We start from the raw sequence: 12,865 nt of genomic DNA, 5'->3' as shown, positions 1-12,865 counted from the left end.
GTGAGTCTGCCCATTTGGTGCGAGAAGTTGTGAGCCTTCAGGTTGGTTATTGGGCTGGGCACTGTATGTCTGCTTGTTCCTCTTGATCTGGAAGCTGGAGCAGTTTCACAGGACCATCCACTGCAGGTTGGTAGACTTCCACCATGGAAGTCGCGAAGAGGAGTCTGTTTCTTGATTTCTCTCTCTCTTTTTTCCCTTTGCTAATTTGTTTTGCTTCTTGAACTTCACATATGAGTCAGATCATTTGGTATTTGCCCTTCTCAGACTGACTATTTCACTTAGCTAATACTCTCTAGCCCCATCCGTGAACGTTACATCTTTTTGGTAGTCTTCAGTAACAATATTTAGTGGAACTCAAGGAGAATAAATCACTAGCTGTTTTAGCTTGGACAAGATCAATTTCCTCATCTGTGAAATAGGAATAATAAAAGTACCTATCTCACAGGGATGACGGTAGAATTAAATTACTTAATACATGCAAAGTCCTTATTTAGAAAAGTCAGCACGTGGTAAGCATGAAATGACAGCTATTATTGTGTCACGATAGCTATTACTTGTCACTTTGCATAAAGCACTGTATTAACAGAACAGTCTATCCCTTCAGGGGTTTATAGCCCATCTGAAGAAAGAAAAATAATACATAAATGATTATTAAAGACCATGGCAGGATATCGGTACTAGGTGGTGCTGTACAGGCTTTAACATTTATCCTCCTACACTGCTGTGACACTCTTTTCCCCCTGAAGTATTCCTTGTATCAGTTGGAGCACTAACTTTAGGTTGGAAACCAGAACTTTTCCTAACTCCTTTCCTTCCATCTTTGTACATCCAGTTTCCAAGGACTGTAATCCTAAACAATGCCCTAGACTCTCTCCTTTTCCGAACTGCCCCACTATTTGCGCTTTCATTATCTCTTGCTTGCAATCTCCTGCTTAACCCCTGTTTCCTCATCTTTCTACTGATTAGACTCTGGTTCCTTTAAAGAGAACCTTGAGCTGGGATTTGGCCTTGCAGGTGCAGGGAGGAAGATGAGGGGATTAGGTCGCTTCCTGCTCTGTGTGGAGGCTCCTTTCTCTCTGAAAGGAGTTTGGCTATGGGGCGGTGGTTTTCAGTTCTGTTTGTTTGCGTGAATTTTGAAACCATTTGGTTCTCTTGCTACTTTTTCCTTTTCCTTTCCCTTTGGCAAAAAAATCAAATCAAATCAAATCAAATCAAATCAAATCCTGAGATTTGATTTTCTAAGGATCATTGGAAGTATGGTGGGATGAATACACACTGCAAACCAGGGACATCTCAGTTCTAGATGAACTTGTACTCACCTCTTTTTGGCTCTACTTAATAGTTCTTCCAACTTGTTTGTTAATTAAAAAAAAAACTATGTAAGTTTAAAAATAGATTCATTTTGGAGTGTCTGGTTGGCTTAAATGGTTGGGTGCCTGACTCTTGATTTCAGCTCAGGTGATGACCTCTGGGTTGTGGGATAGAGCCCTGATTCAGGTGCTGTATTCAGCATGGGGTCTGCTGGAGATTCTCTTCCTCTCCCTCCCCTCACTCTCTCTCTAAAATAAATAAATAAAGTCTTTTTTAAAAAAAATGAAAAAAAAATAAATTCATTTTTGCTAAAAGGATAAAATTATATAACATTATATAGGGTAAAAATATTTCCTTTCACACTCTCTATCTCTATCTCCATTTTCCTTCCTAGAAATAATTTTGGTTAACAACTTGGTTAAGATCCTTTAGATGTTTACACCCTTCATACTCCTGCACATACAAAATTATATTTTACACATAAATGGGATCATTCTATATTGTACAACTTGCTTTTTAAAAATATAATCTAGCAATGCATTTAAATTTCTTTCCATATAAAAACATACATCTTTTTATTCTTATTTAGCCATTCCTGCATTTTAAAAATGTTTTCTTTGTTTCTTTTTTTTTTTTTTTAAGATTTCATTTATTTATTTGAGAGAGAGAGACTGCGAGCACAAGCAGGGTGAGAGGCAGAGGGAGAGACAAAGAAAGAAGCAGACTCTCCTCTGAGTAGGGAGCCCCATGGGGGGCTGAATCCCAGGACCCCAGGATCATGACCTGAGCTGAAGGCGGACACTTAACTGCCTGAGCCACCCCAGTGCCCCCAAACAAGAACTTTAAAGCAGTTGTTATCTCTATGACCAATGAGGAAAAGAAAAATACACTCACAATAAATGAAAAGATAGGAAATCTCAGGAGGGACTAAAAAATATAAAAACAAACCAAATGGAAATTTTGGAACTAAAAACTACAGTATTTGAAATTTTAAAAGTTATCAGATGGGGTTAATAGACTGGAGATGAAAGAGGGAAGAATCAGTGAATTTGAAGATAGATCACAATAAATGATCTAACTTAAAGAAGAGAGAAAAGACTGAAAAAATCAACAGCCCCAAGGTCCCCTGGAACAACAGTGAATGATAACCTATGTGAAATTGATTTTCAGAAGGAGACAGAGAGCAAATAGGACAGAAGAAACATTTGAAGAAATAATGTCCAAAGTTCCCCTAAGTTAGTGAAACACATAAATTTACAGATTGAAGAAGTTTAGTGAATCCCAAACTAGATAAATATGAAGAAAATGACATGTAGGCATATCATAATCAAACTATTGAAAAGCAAAGTTACAGATAAAATCATGAAAACAGTCAAGTAACGGGAAAATAACTCAAATGACCACATTATTCTCATCCCTCTGGTTTCCATCACACCACAGGAATGAATGAAGAATGAATGAAGAGCAACAGAAATGTATAAATGTATAAATGTAAAGGACTTATTTTCCTCTTAATATATTTAAAATACATATGACTGTTTAAAGCAAAAACTACAATTTTTACAATTTTTTTCTTATGGAGTTTATAATATATTTGGTTGTAAAACAAATGACAAGTAGAGCATAAAGGGTGGAGGTGGGTGTAAATGGACTTCTACAGTCACAGGTTTCTACAGTATTACATGGAATATATTGACTCTAAGTAGAGCGGGAAAAACTAAGGATGTATATGTAATAGGGAGCAACCATTACAAAATAATACATAGAGGTATAACTAAAAAGTCAATAGATAAATAAAATGGGATTCAAACAATCCCAGAGATGGCTGGGAGAGGAAAAGAGAAAATAAAGAGGACAAACAGAAAACAAATAAAATTCATGGTCTCTGAGAAATAGGACTAGATTTGGGATAAGCTCTCTCATAAATTTCTATGAGTAGGGAAAGGTAGAAAGGTAGGGGCAAGGCTACAACTGAGTAGAAGTTTATGCCAGGGGGCACCTGGGTGGCTCAGTGGCTGAGTGTCTGCCTTTGGTTCAGGTCATGATCCTGGAGACTCGGGATTGAGTCCCACGTCGGGCTCCCAGCATGGAGCCTGCTTCTCCCTCTGCCTGTGTCTCTGCTTCTCTGTGTGTGTGTGTCTTTCATGAATAAATAAATAAAATCTTTTTTAAAAAGTTTATGTTAGGAGGGTGATGGAGATTACACTCAGAATTCTTACAACTAGGAAGGAAAGGAGATAGGAAGAAATGGAGAGAAGAGAAGTATAGACTTGCGCGCTTGTGAGGAGCACCAGGTGATGCATGGAAGTGTTCAATCACAATATCGTACATGTAAAACTAATAATACACTGTATATTAACTAACTCGAATTTAAATAAAAACTTTAAAAAAACCCTCAATCCCCAACCTCTATCCTTCAGACACACCTTTGCTTTCTGATCCATCCCAAAGAGCTCTCTGCACATAGACCTTTGGACCCATACGCTCTGTCTCGTCCCTGGAAGGCCTCAAGGATGGTCTTGGCCTGGTGCTTGGTCCTGAGCCTTGTTTCAACATCATTTGGACCCTGACTTTGGCTTCCCCTTAGTACTGAAGGTATTTATCTCTATGAACTATTCACCTGGGTGTAGTCCCTCCCAGTTCTGCTGACTTGCGGCTCTGGCTCCTTGTCCTGGCTCTTTATGGCTTTCTCCTATCTGTGGCTATCTACAGCTCAAGAGATTGAGGCACCAGAGAAGGAGCCGGGGAAGAGGAAGAGAGCCAAGATTCTGGAGTAAGGACCAGGAGTAGATGCAAGGCCTCGGTGGAGTTGGAAAGTATGCAAACAAAATCTCTCTACTAAGTGATTGTATTTAGAATATTCTTTAGTCACACTGGGAGCCTGAAGTTCCACCAGATGGCGACATTTTCCTACAAAATTAAAGCAGGCAGTCCCCATGAGACAGAAGTAATTTCTGACATTAAAAATCTGTTACCTGCTGCAAAAAATTCAGATAGGACGGGCAACGGTTTTTGTTAAGGAGGAGAAGGCAAACCTGGGAAGGGCTTTATTTGCATGTGGTTCTCCAATTAGCTGTGAAAAGGTGAGTCACGGAGCTGCACATGCCTTACAAAAGGCAAATGATGAGAAGGCTCCGGTTCTGTTCATGAAAGCAAGCTCCATTGCTTGCTTTCCATTGTAGGTCTGTGTAGAGTCAGCATGGATTCGAGTCAGGGTATCACATTAACTGATTACGGCAACCACACTGTGTGACCCTTGAGACGCTGCATTTGGTTTAGTCTTCCTTTGAGTCAATAGTAAGACATGTAAAATTCTCATCAAAGGAGTTAAAAAAAATCAATACACAATTTTCATCTTTGATTCATCAAAAATCTCAGGAATTATCTTCCCAAAGTCAGTTTGTATAAATTAATTGCGTGGGATACACAGCCAGTTTTGTAAGAGTAAGTCTCAGGAGAGCTAACAGTTTACAAAAACCCACTTGATTTATAAGGATAGAATATTGAATTTTTGAATGAAAAATAGTAAGAAATCCCACTAGTCTAATGTTAACAAATAGAAAAAATGATAAATTAAGAACATTTAAAATTTATCCTGAAAATTGACTCTCTTGGAGCACCTGGGTGGCTCAGTAGGTTAAGTGTCTGCCTTTGGCTCAGGTCATGATCCCAGGGTCTTGGGATCGAGCCCTGCATCAGGCTCCCTGCTCAGTGGGGAGCCTGCCTCTCCCTCTGCCCCTCACCCTACTTGTGCTCTCTCTAGCTCTCTCCCTCATTCTCTCTCAAATAAATAAAATGAAAAAAAGTAACTCTCTTAAGAAAAAGCAGATTTAAGTAAACAATAGCAAAGAAGAAAAATTAAAGTTCAGGAAACTTTCCTAGTTCAGGAAACTAGGTATTATTAACTTTTTTTCTACCTTACAATGAAAAACACCTAGGTTTAGAGAAATTAAGAAACTTGCTCAAGGTTATACAACAGCAGCAAAACAACTGTTGAGTGCCTACTATGTGTCAGCACTATGTTGCATACTGGGGAGCTGGCAGTGAACAAAGTCAGCAAGAACCCCAAAATCTGGAGTGTTTTGGTAATATGTTGCTGAGACAAGTGGGGTGATTCTTAAGGGGACCACTAGGGATTCCCAAGGGCTGGAGGTAGTTAACTATGCTTGAGCTCAGGTTAGGACATGGGGTTTTATTTTATTATTACTTTTTTAAAAATCCTAAACCTCAGTATGACTCCTTGAACAGAGTAGAATTTCGGAACATGTTTGTTCAGGGAATGAACAGTAGAATGAGGCCAGAAGCTTCTGACAGTTCTGTTCATGGCTGATCCTCCAGTGTCTGAGTAGCATCAGGCATGCAGTGAGAGGTCAGATTAAGGTTTGCTGACAGACCGGCTGACTGGCTGGCTGGATGAGTGCAGATTCGGGCCAATAATGGAGAGGAGGGTACTTGGTCCTTAGACGGTGCCACAACTTTCTCAGGCTAATGGTTTTAGGCCTACTTTTGGTTGTAGATACTTTGGACAAGGAAACAATTGTTCCCGCCCCTATTCTGCAATGTTTTGACCCCCTGTTACGGTTGGGGTGCTTGGTATCAGCGGTCCCTGTACTTAGGACCAGCATGTCCATACGAGGGGGATACACGGTTCCATGTGTGGCAAGTCCTATCTCCTGTGATTCCTCTCTTCTCCTTCCCCTTGTGGGGTCGAACCTTCATATACAGATGGAAATCAGATCCTGGAAGAGTCAGTCTTGAAAAGAGGGTACAGGGTGCTTTATGCCAGGAGGAAATGGCAGGAGCTGGGAACCACCTTACTGTTGGCCTTGGTTACAGGGACGACCTGTAAGCTGCCCGTATAGACAGGAGCCTCAGGTGACTGCAGAAGTAGCGTGTCTAGCACACACCCCTCTTCAATTCTGTACCCAGTAAGCGGGGCAGTAGCACTGCAGTCAGCTAGGTCATTTCGGGCACAGCTCCTCTCCAAACAAAACAGAATCCATCATCCTCAGGGTTTATCTTTTTGAAAAATCAGCAGATGGAGAAAAGGAGCTGCACCGAGTATCCGGCAGAATATAGAAGTCTGAGGGTTCACAGGCTCTGCCTCGTTCCATTCTTTATCTCAACATAATCTATGTTTTAGGCCCAGCGCAGAGGCATAGACTCCGTGTCTAGACCCCAACCCCAGGCTCCCAGCCTATCTCCCTGTGGCGTGGGCTGCAAGTGTGAAAGGCAAAAATGAAAATGCAAAAAAGAAGCATAGTTTACCTTCGCATTATATTTTGAATTTGATTATTTTAAACCCCTCTGGTGGTTTTCTTTCCTTTAAAAAGGTTCATTTTTCTGATTATAAAAATAATAAAAGGTCACTGCAGACAACTTTGGGGTAACAAAAAAACTAAAGATAAAAGTGATATACAATCTTACTACTCAAACATGAACTCTGTGGACTTCAAGACTTTTTCTAAGCATCTTTTGATTTTATACTATTGATATATAAAAACATATATAATATAGAAATATTATACTATGGATAGTCTGCCTTTAAAAAAAAAGCAACCCTTTTATTATTTACTTACCTCCCCTTTCTGTTTTTTTTCTCTCTCTGCTATAAGTTCAGCCCTTCTTTTAGAAATCATATCATCCTGTTAAAGAAAGAGACATTTAGAACTTTTAATGGATAATGATACAATTACTTTTTGTGTATTGGTATATATATATATATATATATACCATTCTTCCGTCCAAATGTTATTCCCACTTTGGAAAGAATATATATATATATATATATATTTTATATATATCTTCCCAAAGTGGGAATAACATTTGGACGGAAGAATGGTAAACTTTCCAGAAAACCATGGGATGGTGGTCATTATCCTACTACGTCCTTGAACCTCTGGAGCTTCTGATGAGGTATTTCCCTCCAGAGCCATAAACAGCACCTGGGAACAGACATTCTTTCTACAAACTTTAGACTACCATTTGGAATTTATTATTTATTTGTTTGCTTTGGTAAAGAGGCAGATTACGTACCTGGAGAAATAGGGAAGTACTTGGAAGCAATGTGTTGAAAATGTTTGATAATCTTTTATCACGCTAATAAAATACAGCCTAATAATGTATTACACCATTTAAGTCAGTATCTCTGAGAGTTGGAACTAATCGATTAGTTGATTTACTGACAAATAGCTCAATGCCTTTGATCTCGGTGGGGTTTTTTTGTTTTGTTTTGTTTTGTGAAATTTACTAATAACAAAATACATCTCCCCATACCTTCCTCCTGCCAAGGTTGTTCCTTCCCTGTGGGCACGTGGACCAACCACAAGCTCTCTTCAGCGTGGAAGCCCTTCATGTTACTTCACACTGCTTTCATGTCCCATCTTCGTCTTCCTAGTTCCAGATCTGAAAGCCTCATTCTTTTTAACCTTGTCTAGATCTAGAGATTTGCCTTTTTAAGACATGTCTTACACATGGAATGAATCATATGGTATGGACGATTCTTTTTTGACCTGGCTTCTTTCACTAAGCATTATGATTTTCATCCATGTTGTAGTGTGTTATCTAAAGTTTGTTCTTTTTTAATACTGACTAGTATCCATTATATGGATATTCCACACATCTATTCATTCATTCATCCAGCTTTATGCAATTGTAAGATATTTATTGATTTTTTAAAGATTTTATTTTTATTTATTTGACAGAGAGAGAGAGAGAGGGAGCACATAGCAGGGGGAGCAGCAGGCAAAGGGAGAGGGAGAAGCAGGCTCCCCGCTGAGCAGGAAGCCTGACGTGGGGCTCAGTTCCAGGACCTTGGGATCAAGACCTGAGGTGAAGGCAGATGCTTAACCGACTGAACCACCCAGATGCCCCAAACTGTAAGATATTTAAAGTGTATATTGTGATGATTTGATATAGGTATACATTTTAAAAGGACTCTTCCCATTTAATGAACACATCCATCACCTCAATATTTGCCCTTTTTTTTGTGTGTGTGTGACAACATTTAAGTTCTAGTCTCTTGGCAAATTTTGACTACACAATTCGATGTTACCAACTATAGTCACCATGTTATACATTAGCTCCTCAGCTCTTATTCATTTTATAGCTGAGAGTTTGTACCTGTTACCAACTTCTCCCTATTTCCCCCACCCCTCAGCCCCTGGCAACCACTTTTCTACTCTCTGTTTCCATGAGTTTGAATTTTTTTTACATTCCACATGTAAATGATACCATGTACTATTTGTCTTTCTCTGTCTGGCTAATTTCATTTTGCATAATACCCTCAAGTTCCACCCATGTTGGCAAGTGGCAGGGTTTCCTTCTTTCTCATGGCTGAATAATACCCCATTGTAAATACAGCATCTTTTTTATCCATTCATCCATTGACAGACATTTAGACTGCTTCCATATTTTGGCTATCGTATAAAGGCTGCAGCAAGGAACACGAGAGTGCTGATCTTTCTTCCATCTCCTGTTTTCATTTCCTTTGGATATACACTCAGACGTAGGACTTCTGGATCATAAAATAGTTGTATTTTAAAATTTTTGAGAAACTTCCAAGCTATTTTCCCCAGTGGTTGTACCAGTTTACACTCCCACCAACAGTGCCAGGGATTTCCTTTTCTCTACAGTCCAGCCAACATTTGTTATCTCTTGTCTTTTGATGACAGCCATTCTAATAAGAGTAAGGTAATATCTCATTGTACTTTTTTTTTTTTAAGATTTTATTTATTTATTCATGAGAGAGAGAGAGAGAGAGAGAGGCAGAGACACAGGCAGAGGGAGAAGAAGGCTCCACGCAGGGAATCTGACGTGGGACTTGATCCCAGGACCCCAGAATCATGCCCTGAGCTGAAGGTAGATTCTCAACCCCTGAACTGCCCAGGCATCCCTCTCATTGTACTTTTGATTTGCATTTCCCTGATGATTATTGATACCGAGCACTTTTTCATGTACCTATTGACCATCTGTATGTCTTCTTTGGAAAAATGTCTATTCACAGCCTCTGAATTTTTTTCAGATTTTTAATCTATTTTTAAATCAGATTGTGTGGGTTTTTTTTTTTTTTGCCATTAAGCTATGTAAGTTCTTCATATTTTGTGGATTTTAACCCCTAATCAGATGCAAATCAGATATGACTTGTAAACATTTTCTCTTGCCCTTGATGGCTTCCTTGTTGTGCGAAAGCCTTTTAGTTTGATTAGTTGCCATTTGTTGACTTTTGCTTTCGGTGTCAAGTCCAAAAATAAATAAATAACTGCCAAGACAATGTCAAGGAGCTTACCCCCTATGTTTTCTTTTAGAAGTTTATTGGTTTCAGGTCTTATATTCAAATCCTTAATCCATTTTGAGTTGCTTTTTGTGTATAGTATAGGATAGGGGTCCAGTTTCATTTTTTTGTATGTAGCTGTCCAGTTTTCCCAGGATTTACTAAAGAAACTGTCTTCCATCATGTATCTTTGGATTTTTGCTTGTAAATTAATTGATAATTTGGGCATGGGGTTATTTCTGGGCTACCTGTTCTGTTCCATTGATCTATGTGTCTAGTCTGCTATTGAACCTCTGTATTGAATTTTTCAGTTCCGTTACTGTATTCTCCAGCTCTGTGATTTCCATTTGGTACTTTCATATATTTTTTCAATCACTCTCTTGAAATTCTTACTTGGTTCATGCATTGTTCTCCGGACCCTGTGAGCATCTTATGAACATTATTTTGAACCCTTTATCAGGTAAATCACTTATCTTTGTTTCAGTGAAGTCTACTTCTGGAGTTTTTGTTTGAAGAATATTTCTTTCTTCATTTTCTTTGACTCTGTGTTTTCTGCACATTAGGTTAAGAAGCCACATCTCTTAGTCTCACAGAGTGGCCCTGCGTAGGAGATGAATCTTATCAATCAGCCTGGACTGAGTTCTTGGCTGTCTCTCAAGTCTTTGTGATTGCCCAAGCTACTTGCTTTGTTCTCCGTGGCTCCCAATAGTTGAAGGTGTGCCACAACCTGTCAGTGTCTCAAAGGGGAGGATCACACACTGCATAGGCTGACTGGAAGCTGGAGTCTCAGGTAGCAACTGTTTTGATCTGGGCAATATGGGTATTTTTCCTTTGCCCAATGTGTACAAGTCACTTAGGTAGTTTCTGGATTTCTATCAGAAGGAGCTGCTTCATGTATAGCCATGGATTCAGTTTGTCTGTGGGAGGAGATGAATTCAGGAGGCTATTATCTCACCATCTTCGGTGGGAATGCAGTTGTACCCTAGCTACCACATTTTGTTTATCTATTCATCAGTTGATGGATATTGGATGTTTTTCACTTTTTGGCTGTTATGAATAATGCTGTTATGGACATTCATATATACATTTTTATGGGGATCCATTTTCATTTCTGTTAGATGAGTTCCTAGAAGTAGAATGGCTGGATTCCCTATGACACTTTTGAGCATTTTATGTAATACTCCCCAGATTTCAGTTTTAGAAAAAATATCCTATATTGATATATGGATCTGTTTCATTGTAGGCTAACATGGCCATGTTGGATGGTAGCATCACTCCAAGAACTAGTGAAAAAGCCATCAAAATTTTAATTCTTTTTTTAAAAAATTTTAATTCTTTATGTTGCTTCTCCTTCTACTTCTCTCCTGTGTCTGGTATAGGATATGTTTGTGCTGCCACTATCTTTAATTTTAAAGACGTGTTGTAGAGAAAAGTATTAACATATTGCAAATCACATGGGTCTCAAATAATTTTTAACTATTTAATTAAAAATAGTGTTAATATTTGATAAAAAGTGTTTTCATATTGACTGTGAAAGACCATTTTATAACTTGAACAGATGTTGACTAAATTTACTCCCATATTTTTTATTGGATACATACCTTGATTTTAGCCTTCATTTCTTTGATGAGTTTTTTCCTTTCTAATTTCTTCTTTTGTTTCTGTTTCCACTTTTCCATTTGAGAAGGAAGGAGTCGATCAGAAATATCTTGATCATCAACTTGTATAAAAACAGCAACATCTGGGAAAAATCCATGTTCCCCCAGAAACAGGGCCTCCTCAGGATATCGTGGGAAACCATCTAATATAAAACCTGTGGAACTTGGTGGAAATTTCATAATTTATTCACTTAAAATATTGCCTTATAAATATTGATTTAAAATTAAAAAATTAATAAATCACAACTTTATATAAGATGTGAAATGAATAGTTTTAGAAGTTTACTGTAGTATCTTTTATTTCATTTAATATTTCTACTTGGGTAAGCATGGTATGTCTTCTCCCAAATGTATTGAATTAGATTAAAATAATATTTTATACTTCTGTTCATAATATAGATAAGTTCTCTTATATTGTAAATAGTCTTAAATATTTGGTGAAAAAGTAAGAGAAAATAAGTTCTCTGCTTGGGAGGCATGCCCAGCCTAATGACTGTATCACCCTTATGTAAAGGTAGGTTTGGCTAGCCTGCCTCTAGTGGGGTTCCACCTTTGTGCAGTTTTTCTTCTCGTGATGCTTCCTTTCATGAGACAGTTTTTACCCTCTTTCCTGGATCCCCTTATGATCAATGACAATTACTAATGTAGGCAACCTGGCCCATATATGTTAGATGATTATGTTCAAATAGAATTAGAAAACTTGTCCAGGTAAGAGGAAATGATAAGGATCAGAAAAATAACTGGAACATGGCTATATTTTCATTATTAAACAACCAGGCTTTAAGAACTTGGTTTTGTTTACTTGAAAGAGTCGATATTGATCTCCTTTTGAATGAGAATTTATCCCGTTTACCTAAAATTTGACTTCTTTTAGGTATTTATATTTAAATATATACTGTCTTCTTCACAGGACTTCTATGAACATTTGACAGTTTGAGTCCTTATCTGACATTTAAAAATGTTTCCTGTCTTAGTAAGTGGGCAGATTTTTATATTTTGGCTCTAAGATGTATGCCTTTTTCCTTAAGGATGCCTTCACCAATGTCTCTTCCGTGAGGAACAATTTCATCTCTACTGTTCCAGCTGTCACTTCTTTGTCAAGCTCTACCTCTATACCCAACTTCTGAGTTTCAATTCAGAATTTTCAAAAGGTTTCTTAGTTCCTTCATTGAAGTGCCCTTCAGGAATTGTATACGTATCATACTGTCAAAAATCATACTCATTGTTACCCTTCCACACTGCTCTTGCCTCTGACTCACTGGTATTCAGGTACCAAACTTCAGAGATACTTGGACTGCTCCTCCAGCCCCCTCTTGCTTCTCACATATGAGAGCTAAGCCCTGGCCTGTCCTCTTCTGTACCCATATTTCCATTTCTACCATTACATCTTAGTTCAGGCGCTTATTATATCTCTCCAGGACTCATGCAATAGCCCTTCAAATATATGTTGATTTTTCCCCTGATTAGAAAAGCAACAAATCCCACTACAGAAAAATTGGAAAATAGAGAAAAGCATGAAAAATGGCAAGATTATCCACAATCTCATATCCTAGAGATTACTGTCATTTTGTTTTGTTTCTTTCCAATTTATTCCTCTATTTATTCCATCTTGCTATTATACTAT

The 12,865-nt window shown here is 38.2% G+C and overlaps 1 protein-coding gene across 7 annotated transcripts in view; it reads right to left on the bottom strand.

Annotated features, from left to right (window-relative positions):
- The window catches only part of AK9 (adenylate kinase 9), a 127,224-nt gene that overhangs the window by 28,520 nt on the left and 85,839 nt on the right, over nt 1–12,865 (bottom strand). For all 7 annotated transcript variants that reach the window (XM_072831794.1, XM_072831796.1, XM_072831793.1 and 4 more), the window contains 2 exons: nt 11,185–11,404; nt 6,891–6,956 (listed from right to left, as the gene is read on the bottom strand). In XM_072831794.1, coding sequence (XP_072687895.1) covers nt 6,891–6,956; nt 11,185–11,404 — 286 coding nt within the window. The remainder of the gene's footprint in view (nt 1–6,890; nt 6,957–11,184; nt 11,405–12,865) is intronic.

Source organism: Canis lupus, chromosome 7 (genome assembly GCF_048164855.1).
Source record: "Canis lupus baileyi chromosome 7, mCanLup2.hap1, whole genome shotgun sequence".
In the NCBI taxonomy this organism is placed as follows: domain Eukaryota; kingdom Metazoa; phylum Chordata; class Mammalia; order Carnivora; family Canidae; genus Canis; species Canis lupus.
This window is presented reverse-complemented; position numbering and strand designations above follow the sequence as displayed.